This window comes from Anoplopoma fimbria, chromosome 5 (genome assembly GCF_027596085.1).
Source record: "Anoplopoma fimbria isolate UVic2021 breed Golden Eagle Sablefish chromosome 5, Afim_UVic_2022, whole genome shotgun sequence".
Taxonomy (NCBI): Eukaryota; Metazoa; Chordata; class Actinopteri; order Perciformes; family Anoplopomatidae; genus Anoplopoma; species Anoplopoma fimbria.
Window position 1 is genome coordinate 1,381,311 of NC_072453.1, and position 25,830 is coordinate 1,407,140.

The following is a 25,830-nucleotide window of genomic DNA, read 5'->3' on the forward strand; positions in this document are numbered from 1 at the left end:
CCTCATTAACACTTGAAGTGTTTAAATGGAAGTGTAAGATTACCCTCTTTCAAGCCTACATGTATATTTTTTAAATAGTTATGACTTTATGATTCTCACAAGATCATCGTGTTGTATGTTGAGTATGTAGTGTATAGTTTGTGATTTCGTGCTTTATACCTGATGACTTAACATGTTTGAGACTTCCTTCTGTGGTTTCTGGCTCATAATAATAATAATAATAATAATAATGATAACTTTATTTATATAGCACCTTTTAAAAACAAGGTTTACAAAGTGCTTCGACAGACAAGCCAGCTAAACAGTGCATATGTTCACATGTATTGAACTTTCCTCGGCCATGGACATAACATATTGTAATTCTTAATTTATGTGGTGTACCCCTTTAAACTGGATTCAATGAAACACCCTTCATGATTGAGATTTGAATGAAAAATACAAACCAGGGCAATTTAATGCTGAACTCATACTTTTATTTTTATTTTTTCACCGTAAAAAACAAACATGTCATTTGGTTGTGTCAGTTGACAGCTTGGTTAAGAGCATTACTCAAATACTATCTGGCAGGTTCTTCACTTTGTTCAACAAGTTTTTTCATTTCTTTGTATCATCCTGTATATTACCTGTTTCAATAAGTAACATCAGGTTGATGACATACAGCTGGTTTATGACAAAAGCAAACAGTAATACTTCAAATATAATAAATAAACATAAGGATGTCAATGCTCTGGATTTGTACATTTACAGTTTTTGTTATCATGACTTGCTACAGTTTAAAATGCACACATTTGGTCTTTAACCCTATAGGTAGTTCTTGCACTTCACTCCTGATACATGTAAGTACAGTTTGGTCAGACACAGGGCTGGAATTTGTCTGAGGTTGTTAAATATTAGCACTGGCCTAATTCTACAAGAACTGTCTGATAATCTACTTGGTCAAATCTACAAAGCATCTGACAAAAATGTTTCTTTAGCAGTCTTCTCATGATGCCAAACATATTTAGAAGTTTTTTTTATTATTATTTCAAAGATTTAGAAGATCGGAGACATATACTGATCTCCCTTCATCTTTCTAGCACACAGTCCTGATCCAAATGATCCTCAATTCACAAGATTCTTCATGAGATTATCCTAATATAAATATTCATAGTTATTCTTATCATGTGTAAATCAACAAAATATGAATGTTCTAAAATCAGCTCCAAAAACAAAATAAAAACAACACCTTGTAAAACCTTTTCTTCAACATAAAATTCTTCATGAAATTATTTTAGTATAAATATTCATAGTTCTTCTTGACACGTGTAAATCAACAAAATATAAATGTCATTAAACCAGCTCAACAAAACAAAATGTCCCTCAATAAAAACAACACTGTGTAAAGCCTTTTCTTTAACATAAGCTACAGCAGATGACTTAACAGAGTGATGTCTAACAAAGAGACAAGTCTTATTATCTGTTCAAACACTGACACTAACAAAGCATTTTTGTCACAGTGGCCAGGATTGCACTGCAGAGTACCTAGTATCTAAACACAAAGTAAACAAAGACAAAGTGAAATAGAGCTAAGAAAGCTAAGTTGTTGCTTCTATGAAGCACGTGCATATAAGTCTTGTCTAACAAGCTAACAATAAGGCAGCATCTATTGCATAACAGAGCAAATTCTATTTATAGTATAAAAACTCTAGATGGCTACTTAATAATATAGTTTGGTCATTCACGGATAGAAAGGATGAACAAATTGATTTTGTCCAGCTAAAATACATGTCACTGTGAATCAAACATTTAACAACAAAAGTTATCTTTTCAAAACATATATATTACATTTCACATAACACACCCCGCTACGTTATGAAAGTACTAGGACGGAATAGAACTGCCAATAGGCCCTTCATTTGTACAGCGGACGTCAGACGGGCAGAAAAGTTTCTTCATCATTGTTTGTATCATCCGTCACATCTTCAAAAATCTATCGTTGTTTTCCTCATGGCTTTTGCTGTATAATATGTGGAAAGTTGCCAGTGTCAAATTTCAACGTATCCTCTTACAACGGTTTGTTTTATATGTTACAAAAAGTGAGTTTGTTATTTGTCATGTGTTTTCCTAAGTCCAGCAACACATGCTACTGTGAATGCCCTGCAGTGTTTAGGCAAACAAAAACTACATTGTTAGGTTTAGTAAAATATTTATGTTTGGATCAACATAACTACAGAAGTGACGTCACTTATGTACGGAAGCTATGTGACAAATAAATCAACAATTGGGTTAAAATAACTGCGGAACTTAAGTACAAAAGTTAGATTTCAAATATGTATACTTTTGAGTTAAAATAACTATGAAACTAAAGCAAAGAAGTTATGTGACAAATAAGTAAATGATTGGCTTTAAATAACCACGGAAGTGGCTTCAGTTAAGTATGGAAGTTACATGACAAATAAATCATCAATGGGGTTAAAATAACTATGGAACTTAAGTACAAAAGCTATGTGACATTTACGTCAGCGTTTTGGTTAAAATGACTATGAAACTTAAGTACAGAAATTACTTGACGAATAATTCAATGTTTGGGTAAAAATCTCTACGGAAGTGGCGTCACTTAAGTACAGAAGGTACATGACAAATAAATAAATGTCTGTGTTAAAACAACTACATAGCTAGTATAGTATAGCATAGCTACAAAGAGTGTGTGAGAGCAGCCTGCAGATTTACACTGAGAGCTGTTTTAGGATACCGTCCTGCTGCTTGTATACACAGATTTACAGTAACTGTTATTAGACTGCCTGTAAACATGTTCTCAGATTACCTGCATAACCTAGTTTCTCTGAGTTACTGATACTAAATTGCTGGTTACGAGTACGATGCGAACATAAGCTTCACAATGAGCTTAGAAGTAAACCTTGATATCAGAATATACTAGTGAGTACCTGGTTGTTGTAAATATTAATCCTGTAATTATTAATCCTGTTAATAGTGGCTGTAAACACATCCTTCTTAATGTGACTCCACTGTCAGAAGGCTAAAGCTAATATGAGGCTTTAGCTGTGTAAGTATAACCTTCCAAAGTTACAGGGTCTTTAGTTTGAATTTCACTCTTTGTGTTTCCCCTGGCATGTTCCTGATCAGCTGCGACAGAGGGATACTTCTTAGTAGTTGCATTGTTGACATGACAATACACTGGCAATAAACCCACACATGACTGCCAGGTCAAGGTTAAAATATACTACAACAAGATGATTGTGGTTAAAAAGCCTTCAGGAGGCTTGAGACGTTAGCAAGAAGTCGTATGTTCAAAATGTAGGGACCAAATCGAGCACCAAACTTTGGTCACGGTCTCGTAGATCAATAGACTTCTGCAGGCTGGTTCTATGGGTTGTCAGTAAATTCTCGAGTCTCTGACAAGAAAACCTAGATTAAATGGGGGATTAAAGAGACAAAAAAACATCCTCTTGTTCCATAGATTGGAGACAGGTTGAGGATATAGCTGCAATATTTGTAAAACAAGGCGATAACCATTATGTTTTATGAATTAGGGCCAGAATCTTTTTTTTTTTTCCGCCTGGATTCATGAAAATATGTCTGGGGACCAGCCCATGGCAGCTTCCACGCTCCATTATGCTACCATATCCCATGGTAGATCAGGGTTTCTTGGCTGAAGACTTGGCTGGTGACTTAGCTGATGATTTTGATGGACTGCTCTGACATTGGGTGACCTTGAGATGAATAAAGAGGGAGGAGGGCGAGAGGCTGGAGCCATCCAGCTTGAGCAGTCGGACGTGACGATAACCTGCAGAGATAAAGGAAAGAACAAGCTGAATCGAGCGCTGAATCGAGCGCTGAATCGAGCGCTGGCTACAACGCGTCTAGAAGCACGTTTTCTCATGTCATAAGTAGGAGGACTAGTTAGCTGTTAGCAGCCAGAGTTCTGCAGCGTGTTTGACTAACTGAGCTAACAGCTACTGGGGCTAATACAGCTAACAAGGCTAATACAGCTAACAAGACTAATACAGCTAACGGAACTAAACACACAGCAAGACTGACGGTTTCTGTTCAGCGAAAGCATTAAGAAGTCAACATGAAGCGTTACACAGTCAACTACAGTTTAGCTGCACAAAGCCAGTGCAGACAGCTAAATAAATTAAACCCAATGGGACAATTGTGGTTTGTAATTATTCAATCAAACTTTACAGCAGTGGTCTTTGCAGACACACCTGGCAAAATCTTAACTCTACTGCGTGAACTTTTTTCTAGTTCATACATATTTGTATCCTCAAACGAGTAAAGGGTACAGTCTCGCCAATTAGCCAAACTCTACCGTCACACGCACCTGTGCGGAGACTCGTAAAAGGCAGGGTGAACTGTCCTAGGAAGTCATTGCTTGAGGTGTAGTCATGGTCCTCCACCATGAAGCGAACCAGTGCCAGGTCAGGGACATGGACGGTAAAGTTGAAGGTACAGTCCCATCGTGGGTTAAAGCCTGAAACAAGGAAAGACAACATGCTAACAGACTTATTCGCACCAATTTGTGCAGTTTGACTTGCTAATGCTGAATCATGCTCAAGCAGTAAGTGCTTCCCAACCTTGATGTACCTGCACAGCCCTGTCAGATAAGCTCCAGTACCCCTTTATCAACCTCACCTGTCATGTTCCAAATGTGTTCATTTGAATTTATTTTAAAATGGGTCGTATTTATCACTAATAATTGTATAAAAGTGAATATTGTTAGTGCAGTTAATGCAAAAGTTATTCAACTTTTTCAACCAGGGTCAATCTACAGTTTTTTTCCTGGAGCTTTCAACTACATCTGATGTTTATTAGCTACATTATTTACTGTATGACTATCTCAAGCTGTGTAGAAGTTCCTATATGATGCTTATGAAGCCATTTCATTTGACATCAAAAGGGCAGGCATTTACCATTGTTGTCCACATAGGGAGTTTTCTTCTTATTGTTGTCTATGGGTACACCATGTATCTCCACCCACACCTGAGGGTCCACAATTGAGCTGGGTTTGTCCCATTCTGGTTTGGGCAACTGCTGAGCTGAAAGGACCTAGAATAACAATAAAATCACAGCTTGATTTGATGAGAGTAGAGTGAAGCAAGAAGAGCTTAACAGTTCTGACACTTTGATGCAATGACACTCTTTGAGTATACTCTTGATTTCCTCCATGGCTCATATTTGTTTGTATTGAATTTAAAGTTCATTGCTCTTTGAAAGGGTTTAATTGCATTTTAACGATATTACATAATCCAAATATAATTGCCATAAAATGGTCTTAAATGTCAATAATTTCATTTATTGTGATAATTTCTGGGCCAATATAAAGTCCAACAAAAGTAGGTATTATCTAGGCGTAGAAACATCTATTCACCAACCTTAAATTTCTCCAGTAGTTCTATTTTGGGGAAAATCATTATCTTTCAAATGCAAATTGACAGTGGTAAAAATACTTTTGGAACCTGCAGTTTCACCTGTTTTGCTTCGTGCTACTCATTTAGGGCAGGCTTAGAGGCATCTTACCTGAACAGTGAGCAGGACAGGTCTGTGTCCAGGACCTCCACCAACATTCTCTGGGTTGAAGGTGGTGTCAGGCTGGCACATGAAGGGGGGCTTCAACATGTACCCACACTGACTGTTCTGCAGGAACCTGCCTTGGTTGAGGTCCATCTGCTCACCATGTGTCTGAAAATTCAAAGCAACTGGAGAAAACACAACGCAACTGTGTTACTGGCACATGACAACCACGTTCTTTTGATGCTAACACTGGGGGGGTATTGGTAGCACACAATGAGAGGACTAAAGATAATGTGTGTCTGAGTATCAACTCTTGTTGACTCAGTCGGCTTCTCTTGTGAATAGAACAACATAAATTACCAATTTGGCAGCCTCCGTTCCACATCTCCTGAGGGTTGTAGTTGGAGGACTGGAGGCGCTGGCCCGAAGGGTAAATCCTGCTCAGCTGGTGGCTGTTGTGACGGACAAAATACATCCCTGGAGGGGCAGGACAAGAAAAGACCAATTAGTCCCGTTAATAAGTATTTGTGAGCTAAAGAAATACTTTTTTCACTTTGGTCCTTGTGCTGCCCGAACAAGGTGGAATAAATTGGTAACTGTTTGTATCAAACAAATCTTAATAATATGTGGGCAGCATGCCAACTCTTTCTCTTTACTTTAAAGAAGTTATACCCCTTTTCCAACTAAATTAATGTGTTTAAACCAGGTGGCAACCTCCGGTTCTGCCAAGTGAAGCAAATACAGAAATGTCTTAAAAACTTGCATTTTCTCTAATGTCCAGCAGGAGGCGACTCCTCTGGTTGCAAAAATAAGTCTGATTGTATAGAAGACTATGAGAAAATGACCCTAACCTTACACCCACTTATATACAGTCTATGGAAAATATAGGTTTTAAATAGGGGAAAACCCGCAAAAACATAGGTTATAGAGTAGAACATGCCAGAAAACAGGGTTAGCAAACAGTGAATTTTTTTTATTTATGCTTACTCTAATCTGTTACTTATTCAATATCTCTTTCAAACTCCCAAACCAGAGTTTGTGTTTTTCGACATCAGCAACATTAAAATAACTGTTGTGTGTTTGGACCTGGTGACTTTGAGGAGGGCATGCTAATTAAAATTTGGTATGTTAATGATGTTGATAATTTTCCAAATCCCTGTGGATTTTATTTATCTTATATTCACTTCACTGCGTGTTACATAGCATCATTCCGGAAAAAGGGGGCAATTATTAGCTCGACCACTAGGCAGTCATGTTTCCATCATTAGTGGTTGGAGCTGCAGAGTAATTTTCCCGGGAATGGATGCCGATTTAAACCCTTTTCCACTAAAGACATAAGCCAGGTGTTAGTGTTTTAGTTTAGTCACATGCACACATCGTACCTGAATCCTTCACGTGTCTGAGTGCTTCACTCTCAGAGAAAGAGGACATGTCAGTTGCTGGGCTTTTTGCTGCTTGCTCAAAGTTTTTGAAGGGAACGCTGCAGGTGTACACCACCAGCTCTGACAGCTCTGGACTCAGCTTCGACACACCTGGCTGAGATGACACACACACATACACACACACACACACACACACACACACACACACACACACACACACACACACACACACACACACACACACACACACACACACACACACACACACACACACAAAGCCATCATTACACAAAAAAAATAAACATTGGTGGGAGCGTCTGCTGCTGCAGGTGGTTCAGTTATACCCACCTTCTTGTCCTCTGTCTTTTTCCCGGGTTTGCCTTCGGCGCGGCTCGCCTCCTCTTCAGAGGAGCTGAGGTCTGAAGAGCTGGACGAATGCTCCTCCACTGGGTGTTCCTTCTTCCCCTTCACAAGGATCTTACCCTTCAGATCCTGCGCACACAGTCAACACATTTAAACACACGATACATCGACAACTTGTTTGAAAAATGATACTTATTTTGTCGTGCTTAGAAAACCACTAGAGCAGCAGCTGCAGAAACAATGACTGCTACTTTATGAAAATGACTCTACTTCTCACTTGATTTATTCCCTCAGTAAACATTGTAAACATGAGTTCATGGTCTCAATCTCTAGTTTCAAGTCTTCTTCAATACAGCATGATGTTCATTTAATAAATGATTGTCCAGTTAGAGTTAAATAGGCCATAAAGCAGAGTATGCTTTAGGGCGGGCTTCCTATGATTAACAGGTGGTTGTAGACGGCGTCTTTACATCACTCCTCCTCTCATCTCCAAATATGGTAAATTCCGTTCATTGGCTACAAAAAAAACAACATTGCGAAAACTGTAATCCAAGATAGCAACACAAAATCCTAAATGTGAAATCATTAAAGCAAATGATCTGAATGTGGTAACAGGCACACCCGAGGTGCCCTGAGGGAGAGTGATCACTGGGGCACAGATCTTGAACACATGCACACTAACCCCTTACACACTTGTTCTGATTCTGTGTAAATGTACAATAAGTGGGACACAGAAGAGCAGATGGCCCCATCCATCACAAACAGTTTGCTTTACACGTAATCCTAACGGTCACTACCAAGACAGAGACGCCGTTTACAGGTGGTGCACAAACGCAACGGAGAGGTTGAATATTAAAAAGTGCATCAGAGTGAATTCCTCGTGTGGAGGAGAGACAGTCGTTGGCTATTTTTAACCTCTCCACATTACACTGAAAAGTGGCAACCACACTCCAAATGTCTATCTGGACATATCATTTCTTCATGTCAGGGTTTTCTTTCCAGGCAACTGCAAAACCTGACATGGTGTTATTTCCAGTGTACATAACATAATCTGTCTCAAACAAAGACGCTATTCATTTCAATCAATTAGGGATGCTCAATTAGCAACTAATATTAATCACGTTTTGATTTTTGCCTATAATCCCACTGCGCTACTGACATTTAAAAAATGTGAGCTCTGGTCACAGTAAACTCTTCTACAAATCAAATCGAGCGCCTCCTAAACATAACAGCAATCCCCCAGATGGATATGTGATGAGTTCTAAAATTCAGAAATGAGTCAGCATTAATCCCACATCTGCTTCCCTCGTCTTGAAGTCAATGGGGTTTTTTTAATACGCTTTTGGTTAAGCACTGAAATAAGGTCTGTGGTTATCACAAGTTGAAGAGATTGTAACAGTTTGTTCTACCAGATTAAATGTGTCAGTCCGGCTTCACAGCCTCGTTGTGTGTATGCTCGCACATTCATGTGACGCGGTTTAGTTTGTTTATAGACATTTTGACATTTCACTCTTTACTTTTTTCTCGATTACATTCACGCTGCGAAATTCATTAAAAGTGCTGTTCATGTTGTGAAGATAATCTTGGTGAAGAAAACGTGTAAGATTCATAAAAACATTTGGAAAGATACGATCGGCTTCTTGTCGTTTGGCCAGTTTCCTACCAAACTTCCACTTTATTTCAATAGTCATATTTATGACATGTTGAACCCTGCATTTAACCCATCCTAAGCATAAGGAGCAGTGAGCATCCGAGGGGAGCCACTTGGTCATCAGAAATAAAGGGCGACCCAACTGAGCTACAACCGCCTCTCTGTTAAGCAGATAGGCACAACAAAAATGCACTGAATTCAGGTGAAGAATAACCTTCTGTTAAAGTCATATTTTGATGCAAAGAATGGTAATACGCAGGAATCCCAGAGTGAAAGTGAAAGTGATGCTTCATTCAAATGTGCAATAAAAACATTTTGTTGCTAAACTCAATGAATAAATCGTGATAAGCGAATCCTGATCTCAATATCGATCAAAGTAATCGTGATTATCAATCGTGCAGCCCCACGGTAAATCAAGCCGTTCTTATGGGGACAGAGTTTTGGTCATGGATCAGTGGCTTCCTTACCTCTGGAGAAGGCAGCTTGTGAGGGTCCAATCCGTCGAGGGGCTTGGTGAGCAGCTTGTCTCCCAGGATGGATCGCAGGTGTCGGGCCATCACCGTCTGCTGCTCCACGGAGCAGTGGTTCTCCAGGGAAAGGATCAGAGGGTAGGGAGATGCCTGGGAGGGAGGGGACAGAAGGAGTTTGCCATAGAGCAGAAGAGAAAGGAGGGAAATTATAATTTGAACTGTCCGCAAAATTGTTAACGCACAAAAACTCTAATACCGATACTGATGAAAAAAAATGCTTCTGATTGCCGCGAAGTACTCACCTTAAAAGCGTAGTCGTTGATAGTCTCAATGACTTCAACAAAGGGCACTTTGGAGGTGAGTGTGTGTCCGTGATAGAGGACCGGCTCTCCTTTATCCCCATCCCAACAGTCCAGCTCCACACAGCGGCAGCCATGCTTCAAGGCTCTAATAGAAGAAAAAAACATCTCAACGACCAGTCTCCAGGTAGAATACTTCATAAAGATTATCCTGTTTTTATATTGGAACAAAGCTTCAAAACAGCTACAAAAACAAGTTATTATATTTTTATTTTTATTTGAGTGTCTGTAAACTCTATTGCTGCAGCAATAAAGTTGCGTAAAAATAATAGCTTCTTGAGTGTTTTGCATGAATAGTAAAAAAAGAGGGCAAATTTGACCCGCAAATGAGAAAAGGGACGTGTTGTCAGGAACTCACTTTCCAAGGGCTCTATGTTCAACCTCATGCTATGCTCCCTGAACATCAGCACCTTCTGATTTCATACCTTCTGTAATCATGTTTGTGTATGATAGATTTAAAAAATATGTATACGAAGGAAGCATTAAGCTATGACCTTTAGTGATTCCATGACTCCAGCCGTTTGATAAGTTCCCACAAGTGTAGGCTGATTGTATTGAGAGCCATACAGCAATGATGGGGAACGGAAAAACCTGCTGACGAGTTCCCACAATAGCCCATGTCATAGTAAGCGTATGACAAGCAGGGGAACATCTTTTCAGGTTCCAATTATGTCCTTTATAGATATAGAGAACATAGGACCTTAGGAAAGGGACCCTGAGAACATAGGACAAGTGACAAGTAGACCAATTTTCTCATAGACTTCTATACAATTGGACTTCTTTTTGCAACCAGAGGAGTCGCCCCCTGCTGGTCAGTAGAGAGAATGCAAGTTTAAAACACTACTGCATTGGTTTCACTCAGCAGGACTGAAGGTTGCCACCTTGTCGCAGCGTTGAACTCTTCAGGCCACCGTACAATTAAATCTGATAAAGCCGAACATAGGATACGAGCTAGCTGATTGGTTATAGCTGCTGATTCATTGGCTTTACCCAGCTTAGTGAGCTACATAGCCACATACATTTACTTACCTGATGTATGGCTCCGTGCTGCTGTCCCCGGTCAGCTGGTCCTTAGTGAGGTAGGTGTTGTGGGAGGAGGAGATGAAGTAGTGGGCCAGTGGGTGTTTCATGTCTTGGTAAACCCTGGCATGTTCCGGGTTAAACACACAGTTCTCCTTAGACAGCATGTACATGGTGAAACCATTAGGGGTCATGAATTGGTTCTTCTGGGCTGTACTGGGCAAAAGGCACAAACACAAGTCAATAAAGGAGGGCTCATACAGCTGGACAAGATGGTCACTGAAGTGGGCATCAATGTTGGATCGTTGATTGAAGAAAGTAAATCAATTTAATTGTTTTGACTTTGGAGACGGTAAAATAAAGGTTGTTACAGTACTAAGGATTGTAAATCTGTGTAACAACATTTTAAAAACTATAAAGGACCATTGAGATAGTTGGCTAGACATTTTCTTGGGCATCTGTTTTCAAATGTCCCTTCACATGCAAGAAATCTGGGTGTCTTTTGGTGTTCTGTTTTGGGGGAATACTTCACCCCAAAATGACAGTTTGTATATCAATTACTCACCGTCGTGTTATGTTGAATCCCTGATCACAACTGTTTAACTGTTAAACTGTTAAACGCAGCCCCCCTTTACTAACATTTATCAAGACTTTTCTCCTTCACCCTGGAGGCATGAGAAAGAAAGTTTTCTTCAAGAGTCCATGTTATGTGAATTGATAAATGAATAGTCAGGGATAGTGTGGGAGAAAAGTATTGCTTTAAAATATGACACATTTTTAGCTAAGAACGCAAGTTGTCCACGTAAGTACTAGTTTCCACATTAAATCTCTCTTTTGCCTGACTGGAGACCAGATGCTTTTATCTCATCCTGTACTGACTAATTCATTTCTCTTTATGTGGGAAACGGTCAGTCGGCCCCTTCACGTCTCTGTTAACTCAAATTACGACCTTGCAGTTCTAGGCCAATAATCCAAGTGGACGTTTGTGCCAAATTTAAGAGAATTCCCAGATCATCAGATCATCCTTGAGTCATAGTGGCAGTGGTAGTGGCCTCCCACCAAATATGGAATTGATTTCAAGATTCTCTTCATTGTTTATAACACATTAGTCTCGCATAGCCAGACCTGTCTCCACAGCACTAAAGAGAGATCTGGCCTAACACATTACCATTCTGCTACAGGGGAAAATAATGCTCTGTCTTGGTTGTATTTCTTTAAACCAATCACAAACGCTTCGATGCAGCGACAGCGCCAATGCAAAATAGGTAGCATACTGTAAATAGAGTAAGGGAAAGAGAATGCCAGCTCAAATAGGCGACTGAATGCAATCTTATACCCGCAGTCTACTTCCAGTTAGTCAGACTTATAACGCACTGGTTGGACCAGCACCAGCTAAATCCAGACCAAAGAGTGTTTTCCATGGCTGCTCACTCAGACTGTGTTACGGTTAGACCCTCACTGTCAGTCCATCCCCATCTATCACCACAAATCCCGTCTTAAGGCCCCTCTTTTTGCAACTGCGTTTGAGTTGTTAGCAATACCTATCTCGTTGTAACATCCAGCAAGACATGGGACAAAATTAGCATTAATTTGTTGTGTTTTGTGGCAACCTGACTTATGTAAGTTCAATATTGGCTCTATTTTGGTCTCTACCAACTCAAGAGTTGGACATGTGGTCACGAACTTTGTCAGACTACCATTTTGTGCTGGGCAGGTAGTGTTTAAAGGGGTTTATTTAAGCTTGTTTTGCTGAATAGGTTGGTACTTTGCGATATATTGTCACTAAGCGTCGTACCCCACTCATTGAGTTCGTAGGTGAGGATGAGGCTTTGGGCGTGGATGAGTGAAGCGTCCTCCCCCTGGTCCTTCAAGAAGTCCCTCAGGTCCACAGTGGAGAGCACGCAGTCGTTGGCGGAGTAGCGGATGAACACTGCGTCCAGCTCTGGTCTCCGTAACAACTCCCTGCAGAACACCTCGATCTCTCCGTGGTCCAGACGACCGTCGGCCGACTGGTCACATTTCTATCAGGAGGACCAGAGTCAGACACAGGGGCTTTCCTAGGTTAGTTTGTCAAGCTGGAGTCACTTCATCCAAGCAACACAAAGTCAATCAGATATCTGCGTGTGTTTGTGTGTGTGTGTGTGTGTGTGTGTGTGTGTGTGTGTGTGTGTGTGTGTGTGTGTGTGTGTGTGTGTGTGTGCTTGGCTACCTGGAAGAGGCTACGGGCATACTGGTCACTCAGGTCAATATTGATCATCTGCAGCAGCGTCTGGACCTCCTCGTAGCTCATCTTATCATCGTGGTTCTGGTCGGCCCGACTCAGGTAACCATGAATCCAGGTGACACACGAACAAGGTCAAGGAAGCCACAAAAGCTGGAACATGTACATGTGCATGTGTTTGGTGGTGTTTGGCCAATATGGAGCTTCCAAGCCCGGAAGTAATACCTTATTATTCTGATTCTGCCTTTAGATACTTTGTGTTGGTATTCCGGGTCTTTTGGAACATTTCCTTCAATCAAAAAAGTGGAGGGCAACAAAGTTACAGACATATATTTTTACTGGTTGTTGACATTCTGGTTTGGGACTTGGTCCCTGAGGGGGGCTAAAGGGGACTATACTTGTTTTAATATATATTTCTAAAGTACAAGAATATTCAGGACTGCTGCATATTAGTCATCATACTATTTTTGACCAAATAACAAAGATCCGTTCTTGTCAAAAACGTCTCAAACAACCAGTTAAGGTTTAACCAATGTAGAAGGGACCCACCTGGGGATCAGTGAAATAGCAGAATCATTGCTGTATACAAACAAGCCACAATCTGATTAGATTAAACTCCCTGTAGGCTTGTTTGAGCTGGAGAAACTGTTTAAGATCAGATAAGATAATCCTTTATTAGTCCCGCAGCGGGGAAATTTACATGCAAGTCTGCAATGAGTCTACAAGTTTTGATATTAAAATACTCACCTATTACTACTATATAAAGACAGAATGAATATGCTATGACTCATGTCTAAAAATGTCATACTCTGAACACATTTCCAAAAGAAAAATGATTTATCTTGATCCTGAAAAAAGGCATCTAAAGGTGTGAGTTCTGGAATTTTTGCTGTTATTCTGCTTTCTTAGGACTAACTATGTCACTAAATACTGATGTGAATGACACCATTGTAATGGAAGATTTCCATCTACAGTATGTCATCCTCTATTAAATGTCATTTTCAATTAAAAGTGAAAATAAATATGTATGATGTATGATTATTCTTGGCATTATAGAGTGCTGCAGAATTGTGTCCTAATACCTGGAAATGAGAAATATTTTTTAAATGTGTTTTTGGGTTAGATGCTGGAAATAAGGTCTGTGGTTAAGAGAAGCTAAATGCTGTTACAAATGTTATCAAATACATTGTTTGCAAAAGAGCTTATTTTCCTCATTAATCCAAAATCCACTGTAAGATCCCACTGGTTCTATGTAGAGGGAGCCGGTGCTATGCCAACTCTCTAGTTAACCTACAAAAATAGCACTCTATTGTCTTTGCATATATGTATTGTGTAGACAGTTCTACAAATGAACATCAATTAGGATATTGGTCAAGTTTCTCCTTCTGAGTCATGTTTTCCACCCTCTCCTGCAGGGTCCGGATCCCGCGGACCCAATGCCCAGCCTCCTCCTGGCTCTGGCACAGGAGATCCAGGCTCTTGCGGGGCCCTTTGAAGACCACCGTCAAACACCGCTGCTCAGGGACTGGGCCCAACATCTGTCGCAACATCTCGGACTGGCAACCCTCGCGAACGCACTCCACCTCCATGACGGAGACTGAGATTGTGTGAGAGGAACAGAGATTGAAAAAAGGTGGAGGAAGTGGAAGAAATAACAAGTAAGTCCGGTTCTTGCGAGTAAAGTCAATGCTGAGTGTCTTTAAGTTGCATTCTCTCTACTGACCATCAGGGGGCGACTCGTCTGGTTGTATAGAAGTCTATGACAGAATGACCCTACTTCTCTCTTGATTTATTCCCTCAGTAAACATTATAAACATGAGTTTATGGTCTCAATCTCTAGTTTCAAGTCTTCTTCACTGCAGCATGTTGATTATTTAGTAAATTATGGTCCATTTAGAGTCACATAGACCAAAAAGCGGAGTATGCTTTAGGGTTACTGTGATTGACAGGTTGCAGAGTTTGGGTACAGTAACCAATATGGCCATGGCCAAAAACGCCAAATTCAAAGTTTCAAAACCGTCGTCCACAAACCACAGGGTTGTGGTGACTTAGTCCACTTCTTATATGCATTTATTCATTTCCTTATATTTAATGATTATCCCTCGAACTCTCTGAAAACTGGCTTTCACCGACCCTTACATCACTGGAGCAGAAATAATGCGTGAATAACAAACTTTTAGTCTCTTGTGCATCTCTCCCAACCACTGAGCATCTCCATGCTTGGATAAATGCATTACATAATCACAGCTCTGGCTTTTGATCTTTTATATTTGTGACATTCACTTTCAGACATGAAACTCACATTTTGTGACACAAATGCACGGTCTACTCGCAGTTTCCATCTCGCATTATTTGCATTATCAATAAGCAGTACTTTAGAGGGACAAGTTAAATACAATATAATCATTATCATAAATCCATTTTGCTCTGTGCACATACACAGTCTACATCCTAGCACCAGATGCAGCTCACTTTCTTTTTCATACTGCTATTCTCTGCGTAGTGTGTATTTAAGGTGGTCATTTTGAGTCACTAAAACACACAATGATATAATTTGATAATTGAATAGGGATTGTATTGACACACACACACACACACACACGCACACACACACACACACACACACGCACACACACACAAACACAGCAGCAAGCTTGATTGCACAGTGGGTGAAATTCACACAAAAACACAAGTGATTGACCTCAAAACACAGATACACACCACTACAGAAACCGTGATGAAACACAATGATACCAAATGCAGCATACTTGGAAAAGATAACAATATATTGAATGTATTGTTCATTTATTAACTTTTGTTTGACTAATCTTAACCTATTACTTCCACAGACTTCACAGTTTTTGGTATCAATGTACTGCTAAAGCTTGTCACGCCACTTCCTACAATCTGACGCAGTTTCTGTGTTCAAGTTGGATTTCAGTTTGGATTTGGTGTAGTATCAACAAACTTATTCTACTGCGTGTCACAGGTAATCATGGTTACTGGGTACGAGGCTTGGCTCTGGAACAGGCTCCTAGACCTGTTGGGAGTTCTTTGTAAATAACACCTTGTATTTCTGAAAGGATACCAAATGTGTGTATGGAGACGGTGGCTTGGCTACTAACAGCACCAATAACAACGCTGCAATGTTGATTCTAATTCCTACTAAATTTGGACACTCTAGTGGAGAGGTGAGCTGTCACACACACACACACACACACACACACACACACACACACACACACACACACACACACACACACACACACACACACACACACAAACCAAGCAAGTCTTTCCCTCATAAACGGAGTCTTGCATGTCTTATATTTTAACCTGTTTGTTCATAGGTACCGCACAATATGTGTACTTTTAGAATCACATCCCACCGTCTCCTGGATTTGAATAAACCAAATGAAGCATCACTGTTGCCCAAACGTCAGCTGGTGTTTGCTGAATCTATATTTGCCTGTGGTTTCACTTGGAACTACACAGGAGTGCAGACCAACAGCTCTGTGCACTGTGTGTACCTGACAATACACAGACAGCAGGGAGGGGGATTCTGCTCAAAATACATCTCATGCAGAGTCTATGTCCACTATGACCTCTTCAAAATGTAATTTTATTTTGAATTTAATTTACTATATAAGTGTCTGTTATAATAGTAAAGGGGTTATAAAGCAAAAAACTTATATATATATATTTAACCTCTTCATGCCTCTAAAATTCTTTCAAAAGAAACTCTCTGGGATTAGGGGCATCAGACCTCACCTAATCTTAAAGGGTCATAAGACTTAAAGGTTTGGAATTACTGCACCAGACCACCCAGTTACTTTACAGCAAAAAACATTTGATTTAAAACAAGTGGAATGAATTACTGGGTGTGGCCGACAAGCTTCCACTCTTTTGGTACCTACGTGTCAAGTCCAAGTAAAGCTGCTTGGGAGTTCTTTAGAAGCAGGTGTGAATCAGAGTACAGACAATTCGGCTAAAAAACAAGACACGAAAAAGCAGAAGTATTTCTACGCTTTTGAGCGTGTGTTGGGATGAACAAGCCACCTATGTTTACAGAGGATACAAGTGAAATGATATAGAGGAGTAGGCTTGTTTAAACGGTCCAGGGTGTCACTCAAACCTGCACACCAAACACACGCCATGCCACATCACAAGCATGTTTAGTTATATGACAATTAGAGGCTCCTGCCCTGCTCTTGGGAGAGCTAACCCAGTGGTTTAGTTGTAAGGTAACTATATAGCACCAAACCACAGGATCCAGGGCAGACTCCCACCACCATATAATGTCCTATAATCTCCCTGTTTGAACTGCAGCAGCGTCGGCTGCCTTTTTTGGGGCTGAAAATAGTTCAGCTCTATAATCACCTTCAGAGAGTGGGGAAGAAGGGGGAATAGCTCTGAGAGCAACTCTACGTCGTGTACAGAGCAGTAAGTGGCATTTTAAGCGAACAAAAATAGATACTGTGTAGCCATGTTTTACCTTACACGCCCAGCACTGAGCTCTTCTGGCAGAGGAAAGGCCTGCTTGTCACCAATTATCACTTGCCGATAGTTCTTAACCTCTGGGTGGAGTAGGTCAGCTAAAACTCTTTTTCCACCAACATTAGCAAGGATATGCAGTGGTTTTTAACAAGGGAAATAAATAGGTGATAGGCCACTTTCCCATGACCAGTAAAAAAGTAGCATTTCTGTTTTTTAAACAAGCTTGGTAAACAATGAAATGTAACAGATATACTACTTTTTTTTTTTTATCTGCTACTTATTTAGTCTCTTTTTCAAACTCTCGAACCAGAGTTGGTGATTGTTTGAACAGCGGAAAGACTAACAAAGACGGTTTTGATGAGTTTGATTTGGTCAACTTTGAATGAAGTGGTTTTTTTTAAGAACCCAGAAAAGTAACTTGTCTACAGTTGATGTAAAAAGGTCTATTGTTTGTTGTTTTTGGCGGGCTTTCCTGTGTTTAAAAAACCTGCATATAGATCCTAATTTTGGTTGAAGAAGGGTATATGTTAACTACAAAAAAGCAGTCCATTCTGAAGGACAAAAAACAACGCAAACAGTTGTTGTTACAAACTGTGTGAAACTGACCTGCTCAGCCTCTGCAGTTGGAAATTCAGGTGTGTTTATGTAACCTTGAGCCACAACTTTTTCACATATGCAGTAGCGCAGTACTCCCCCACCGCCTGGTAACATACTTTGATGTAAACTGTGTCACTCTGTCCAGCTGCAGTCATAATGAGCATGTCCTATTTGTCTATTTAAACGGTCCTCTGTCTCGTACCCTGCACGCTGTCCTCATTTTGTGGTTATATGTGTTTTACAGTGACAGCGATGTCAAATTCCTGTGCATCAATAAATTAATTGTGATTGATATAAAAGAACGCCCACACTTACAGGACTGCTGCTCCTTGGCCCAGCTGGAGGTTTTGTGGGACTGGCACCAGATAGTGACGCCGTCTCCCAGCAGCTTTAGAGTTCGTCTCTTCTGCCAGCGAGGCGAGCGGACCTTCACATGTGATGGATGATGCCATTAAAAGTCATTGAGTGATCACTAAAGACCAGGAGTAGATTCTGATTAGTAAGAGCTTTACCTTTATCATACTGGAACCCTGCAACATCCGCTTCACATCTTCATTCTCCTGCACTCCTAGAAAGCAAACGGACAAGAAGATGGTTGAAGAAAGACGGATGTGATGTCATGAAAACAGGACTTGATTGTGTGCAGGATGGCAGTGAATATTCACAGAATCCTGATAACTCAGTAGCACTGGAAGAAGACTGGGGGGTGAGGAGAGAAAAGGGAGGATGAAAAGAGAAAATAGAAGGGTAGAACATAGTCAGAATTCGAAGCTAGTGTATGTAAGTTTATATATACATCTGTTGGACCGCAGCAGCTCATATGGGAGCTCTGTAATTCATTTGGGCGCAGAACCACCAGTTGGGTGTGGTTAGAGATGAGATGGTATTAACGGAGACATAAAGAAAGACAGAAAGACTAGATGATGAGAAGGAAAATTATCAATAGATTTTAATTTTTCCACGGCCCTTGAACACATCATGTGCCACGAACACTTCAGTCAGAAAAGGCAACCAAAACGAAGCTTAAAATTGTGATATTTCCTCAAAAACATTTTATTCTACATGTCTCATTTAAATTCTCGCCCCAAATAAATCTTTTGCTTTAACTAGATTCTGTAAAAAAAAAACATAAAAATCTGAGCTCCTCAGCCCAACTAGGAAGCCATGATTGATTGGAAAGAGGCCAAAAGCCATGTGACAAAAATTCCGTGACACTTTGACTGAACTGCAGGTTGCCGAGCACAATGACATGAGGTCAAGAGAGGTTGTAAGTAGAGGTTGAAAAAATGTAAATGTTTCAATGTATATAGCATGTGGAGCTGGTGCCTCCTTTTTTTCCCCCCAAAATTGGTAAGAAATATTGCTCCTGAAATCAGGGACAAATATTTACACGAGGAAATACTGGACAATGATCATGCAAAGTCGATATGCAAAATAACAGGATAGTGAGTTCCTGGATTGTGAAATAGACTCCTGATGAGTCTTGTAAACATATTTTGTTATCATGACTAAGCTTATTTCTCCAACTATACAATCAGAAGTCAATATAATATTTTGCATATCATCCTGTACAAAATCACAATTTTATAGACAATATATAATATAAATGAAAAGTTTCAATAAATAAATTAGGAAAAAAAGCAGAGCTGACACTTCCCCTGAAATCTTTTACAGCTCAACATCCACATGTTGCAATGGCTGTCATGTCAGATTTATGAAATAACAAAATACAATGTTCTTTGTCTGTTTCAAATAATCCAGTTTCAGCTAAATCTTCCTTTGTAAACTTCCAGACTGACTGTGCAACATCTGTTAACCAACATCCAGATGATGACTGATCCCTGGGATTATAAATACAGTGGTAGTCTTGGATTGGATTAGCAGAGGGGAGCTCAGTGAGAGGGGACACAAAGTGTATGATGCGAAGGTCTTGTGAAGATCCCTGAATCGGTATGAATCAGATATAAAGGATAAATATCTTTCAAGTACATTCAAGTACAATCAGTTAAAGAAATAATCAAAATCATGTGCATGAAACACAAATGTTTTAATTTTAAGTAAATGTTTTTATCTAGAGCAAGTTATAAGAATAGATAGAGATTAATTATCTTTAAAACAGTAAAACGTAAAAACGTGAAGCGCTCCCTCTAGAGCTAGTGTTGGTTTACCCGTTCAGGGTTACTGTAGAAACATGGCAGTGCAACAGTTATGGATATTATATTTAATTTCTGCAAATGGATCCAACTGAAATCCTAGACACTGGCCCTTTAAAGCTGTACGTATAAATCATTTTTAAGTAACTTAAAATTTGTCCAAAATGTTTTGCAATATGCTTCTTTGCTTTGTGAGTGTTAGATAAAAAGAACAATATCACGCTCATATTTGTCCAATAAGAATAGAGCCAGAATTAGCTTAGTTAAGCGTTAAGAAAAATTAAGCTTTACCATTGATAATAAACGTTCAAAATGAAAAATGTTGCGTGTATTTTATTTTGGAGGCAACCTGAAGGCGCTGGGGTAAGCTGATAACAAACAACAACTTCCAAGCACGCTAATTAACCATTTGATCCTGTACGCTAACGGAAATGCATAAACAACAATTTCTGATTTTACAGTAAGCATGCTGGAGCTGTTTCAAACAAACAGTGATTTCAGGTGTTTATAGGCAAAACAAATTCAACTTTGGACGGAGCCAGGCTAACTGTTTCCCCTTGCTTTAAATGATTATGCTAAGTTATAAGTGATTGGCTTAACCTCCATACTTGCTGAATTTTAAATTTCACTAGCACTACCCCCAAGTGGCCAAAATATTAGCAATGTTATAAATGTATATTTTGCTCCTGTAAAGTGGGAACAGATGCAGAAGATGTAAAAACTTGTTATGGGATGGTTTCCCCTTGTGTACTGGGTCCCTACTTAAAGACGAGCAAACTAGTCAGTGTGCATCCAGTGATTGTAGTGACCAATAGCATGTGTGGAATGTCACTTATCTCAAGTTTCCTTTGAGTAGGGGCTTAAAATGGGCTGCTGGGTTTTGTTATCACACTGCGCGTGTATAGAGGGGGATAGAAAGCAAAAGGACTATGTCCACGGCAAAAGCTCTCCTTAAATATGCTGTGAGCTCTCCTTTGCAGACACTGCTGAGTCCTATGCTGAGTAAGCAGGACTCAGCAGCTTGAACAGAAGCCTGACTGTGCTTTGGTATAAGGGCTGGGTCGCTTCACCGACAAAGGCGTCTTGGATACTGGGAAAACACACGCCAGCATGCAGACACACACACACACACACACACACACACACACACACACACACACACACGCGCACACACACACAAACTCCTCTGTGTACAGCAGCAAGCTTGATTGCAGCAGTGGGTGAAATTCAGTGGGTGTGTAGTTTGTATGTGTGTCACCTAAAAACAGATTGACCCCTTTGAAGTGATTGACCTCAAAACAGCAGATACACACCACTACAGAAACCGTGATGAAACCGACTAATGATACCAAATGGTATATCCGCAACAACTGCTGCACTGGCGTGTCCATAATATGATGTGATATTTACTCTGTCAAGAGGGTTGAGATAAAGGCGACACATAAAATACACACGCCATTATGCTGCACTAATACACACAAAAAAACCAGCATGCTAATATTATGGTACGTGTGATTTCTCATGTGTATCCAACTGGACCTTAAGTCAGTTGGATACATCTTGGCCTTTTTGCCAGTCAGCAGTGGAAAACTACTGACAGAAAGTCCCTGTGAGGAACTATTAACTTGTTATGAAGTCTCATATTAATACTGATGCCTCTATATGACCTACAGAAGCAAACGAGACCCTCAGCAGACGGGGCAGACTGTCAGACCCTGCTTCAGTAAAATGAGAGGTTTTCTAAAGGGACTCTGGTGCTCGGAAACACTACCACTTTTGCTGAAAGTTCTTCAAAGCAGCTTTAAAAAGAGGTAGTGAAATGAAACAAAATGAAAATATACCCCAACAAAAGTAAACAAGTAAAATAATACTATATTGTAGTCGTCTAACTTGCACTTTTCATACTCTATAAACTGATGTGTTTTGCATGTGGAATCTTAATCTGCAAAGTCATAAGTAAGTGTAGCTCAAATGTAGTTTAGTAAGAAAGTATACTATTTTCAATAGTTAGTATTGGAGTAGAAATACACAAACAAAGTACCAGGAGCCCACTCTTAATAAGTTCAAACTTAACTTAACATAAGCGTTCACTAATATAAAATAAAGTACAGCTAGACAAGAGCCCTGCAACAGCCAACACATGTCAGTGGAGGCCAGTGGGCAGGGAGGCAGGCAGTGATTAATGATCAACAGTTGATTACGTGATCAATCAATCAATCAACAGGAAAATAATACATTTCAATCTTGACAGCCTTAGTTGCAGTTTAAAGGGTTGGTTCACCCAAATTACAAAATATTTTTTTTTTTCTAATTTTCCCCTTGGGGTATTTAGCCATGTCTGGAAATGAATTTGTGCTGCTTAAAACATTGAACGTTCACACTTCAAACTGTCCTGTGTTTCTGGATAATCCATAGGGCATATTGTTTTCGTTGGAGATAATTCCTTAGGATAAAATAGTCCCGATCAAACTGCAAATTTGACACTTTATGATTAAGACAAGTTGATACATTGAAGTGTCACTATGGTGTTTTTCACCTGAGTAACTTATTTTGAAATTGGTCCAGTGTTGAATCAAGAGCGCTGTCTCTAAACAGGCTGTAATGCCACTGGGGGCGACTCCTCGCCGTCAACGTTCGTCCACAAAAAAGTGCTTGTTTCTGCCACCGGCAAGCTCAGATTGTTATTATAAGTGTCTGACTACATTATGGAAAGGACCCTACAGAGAAATAATAACCACAAGAGGTCTCGAGCATGCAGCTGTAACTGGGGACCCCAAAAAATGCAGCTTGCTGTGGCAGAATGCGAGATTAGAGGTGGACAGACGCAAAGTTGCACCCTCAAGTCACGCATGCATTGACCGTCAACAGAGGGGATCAAACAAAAGATAAACCAAAAAGTTTTATGTCTCTTTAGGTTTTTACCATAATGTTATCAGACACTTATAATAAAAATCTGATCCTGTCAGGGACAAAAACAAGCACTTTTAGTTATTTTTGTTAGTATGTTCTGCTCTATTAACCTTGGAATAAAGATAAAGTCAATATTAAGAGAAAACTATTTTACAACTGTATAACACTTTATTGCATGTAGCTAAATCAGGGCAACAGAGTACAGTTTACATACTGACCAGACCTCAAGGCTGAGGAGACAGCAGTGAAAGCTGGGACTAACACTTGGAAACCTGTTAACCTAAATATGGCGTCTGGTTGTGGAGAAAATGTGCTTAACCAGCTGGTAAATGTTTACTTTTCCCACATGGGACACCGCAGTTTAAAATCACTCTGAACAAATACATAGCACACTACATGCTGTAAAAAACATAAGTATACTGACCTAATTAATAGTTATAATAATAATATAATTATTATAATATAATAGCTCTATCAAAATCCAAGTTTGAATAACATTTACTCAACCTTTATTTCCTTTATGTCAACCTTTATGTCTCATCATACTTTTGTACTGAGACACATATATAAAAAATAAAATAGTATTGAAGTTTGAATCACTGTGGGTTTTTATTTTATTTCATTGAGGTCAAAATCACTCCTGGTGGTCTCATCATTTGAATATAAAATAAGTCCTATTTGCTTGAATCTTCCACATGCTAATAAACTGTATTTTTTATTATAATTATAATTATTATCAGTTGTTTTTTTCCTTCAGATGGCATTATTAAATAATAATCTTTTGCTGTGCTGGTTGTTTGTTAGTCCACTATGGCTACAGCATATCAGTGTGACCATGTCAGAGGGGGGGGGGGGGGGGCTTTGATCATGAAATACATCCAGATCGCAGCAGAGGTAACGCAAACACTCACCCAGACTCCTCAGGGGGTCGATGGCCTTTGACTCGGACGTCCCGGCTCCGTTCTTCACCGCCGACGCTGCTGCTGTCTTTCTGTTGCCCAACATCACGCAAAGGAGTCTGGTGCTGGATGTCGCTCTGCCTCCTCCTCTCTGTCTTTCCTGGAGGTCCGGGGGGTGCTGCGTCGCTTCTCAGACGGCGAGAGGTTAAAGAGGGTTTAGCGGCTCGGCTGCACGGAGATCCCGCAGGAGGAAAACAGGAGAACCTCCACGACGCTCCGCGGACGGAACCTCATGCTTTTTATCCTGGAGGGAGAGTCTGGCCAAACCCTTCACCCTGCTGATGTCACTGAGATTGGATTCATTAACACAGAGCTGTATGAATCAGACATGCGTCAAGAAACAACCCACAACAGACAAGGGCTTCTTGAGGGGACTTTCAAAATAAGAGTCCTGGATGTCTCGTATGGATGTATCTTATTTAAACACTCAATCAACAGACTTTTTATACACATAGCTTTACAAATGGAGAACTATTTTACATCCGGCTAAATATATTGTGGGTTATTTTTTTCTTTATCTTTATCTTTCTTTTACCTTTATCTGTATTATACTGCTAAATATAACGCCTCGACAAAAACAGGACTCCGTCAAACAAGATGATTCATATTGATATATTAAAACGGAATGTATTTTTTTCTTTATTTCGACTGTTTTTCTTTCTTTCTTTCTTTCTTTCTTTCTTTCTTTCTTTCTTTCTTTTTTTTAATTTTCTGTCGCGTCGATAATATCAAAGCAGGTCTTTGTCACTTCCGTGTAATGTGTTGCGCGTCTCTGGCAGCTTGACATCAAACGGCATTTTAAACGGATTATTATGAACCGAGGAGAAACGTGAAATAGCCCTCCTCTTCTCGATCTGCTGTCCCTCATTTGATCCAAATCACTAGATTGAGTAATGATAACTGAAAATAGCTTATCCTTTAATACTGTCCTCTTTATTTGGGGCAGTGGTCGTTGCCGCATTAGGATTGATGCACATATCGGCCCGTGTCGGCTGCAATACGTAGACTGCAGATTCTCTTTATTGAATTTATTTCTCTGGTTGATCTGACATAGGACCAGCTTCTGTGCTGCTATCTGAGCCATTTCCTAAGTTGCACTGGCATTAGGCTACAGATGAGAGTTTTTAAAACAGTGATAACGAGAATTGTAAATACTATCTTGCGGCACTTTACTTTAGTATTTCCATTTTATGCAACTTTATTTAACTTTTTACTCCACTACATCTGTCTGACATCGTACAAAACTTTTCAAATAGCAATTTTCGTACCCTTTCTGTCCAGTGAAATCCATGTATCTCTAAATTTGGTCATTCTGAACTTTCCTGACAAAGTGAAGGACAAAGAGATCCCTTTATGGTTTGAGAAAATCACCTTCTTCTTAAGACAAATAAACTATTTGAAAAAATGAAATACCTAGCAAATGCATCGCCACAAAACGTTGCAACAGTATATCAAGTATTAAGAATTAGCAAAGCCATAATCTACAATCATAATCTCCTGCAGTAAAATACAAAATAGACATCAATGCAGTAGTAATATTAATCTAAAAACATCATATGTACCTGCGAGGTTCTTTTACTTGTAGTTGATTTTCACAGTGTGGTTTTAGTGCTTTTATTTTAGTAAAACATCACAATTTAAATGTTTCTGTGCATATCATTGTATGTGAGTATTATTATTGGTAGTAGTGTCTAATAAAAAGGTGCATATCTTTTTAGGAGGGCCACTTTAAAT

At 39.7% G+C, this 25,830-nt stretch overlaps 1 protein-coding gene across 1 annotated transcript; it reads right to left on the bottom strand.

Annotated features, from left to right (window-relative positions):
• Nucleotides 1-3,635: 3,635 nt before the first annotated feature.
• Nucleotides 3,636-24,142, bottom strand: plcd3b (phospholipase C, delta 3b). The gene is made up of 16 exons (XM_054598936.1): nt 24,049-24,142; nt 18,587-18,642; nt 18,390-18,501; nt 14,349-14,577; nt 12,969-13,098; nt 12,555-12,780; nt 10,769-10,970; nt 9,683-9,827; nt 9,378-9,530; nt 7,245-7,388; nt 6,897-7,050; nt 5,875-5,991; nt 5,521-5,699; nt 4,914-5,049; nt 4,325-4,474; nt 3,636-3,784 (listed from the first exon to the last, which is right to left on the bottom strand). Exons 1-16 carry the CDS (start codon nt 24,140-24,142, stop codon nt 3,636-3,638), a joined length of 2,376 nt encoding a protein of 791 aa, XP_054454911.1.
• Between the last annotated feature and the right edge of the window lie 1,688 nt (nt 24,143-25,830).

Coding starts and splice junctions, on each gene's coding strand:
- plcd3b (XM_054598936.1), bottom strand. CDS start 24,142: ATGTTGGGCAACAGAAAGACAGCAGCAGCGTCGGCGGTGAAGAACGGA. Junction 9,531..9,682: donor TCAACGACTACGCTTTTAAG/GTGAGTACTTCG, acceptor CCTCCCTCCCAG/GCATCTCCCTACCCTCTGAT. Junction 5,700..5,874: donor GAACGGAGGCTGCCAAATTG/GTAATTTATGTT, acceptor TGTTTTCTCCAG/TTGCTTTGAATTTTCAGACA.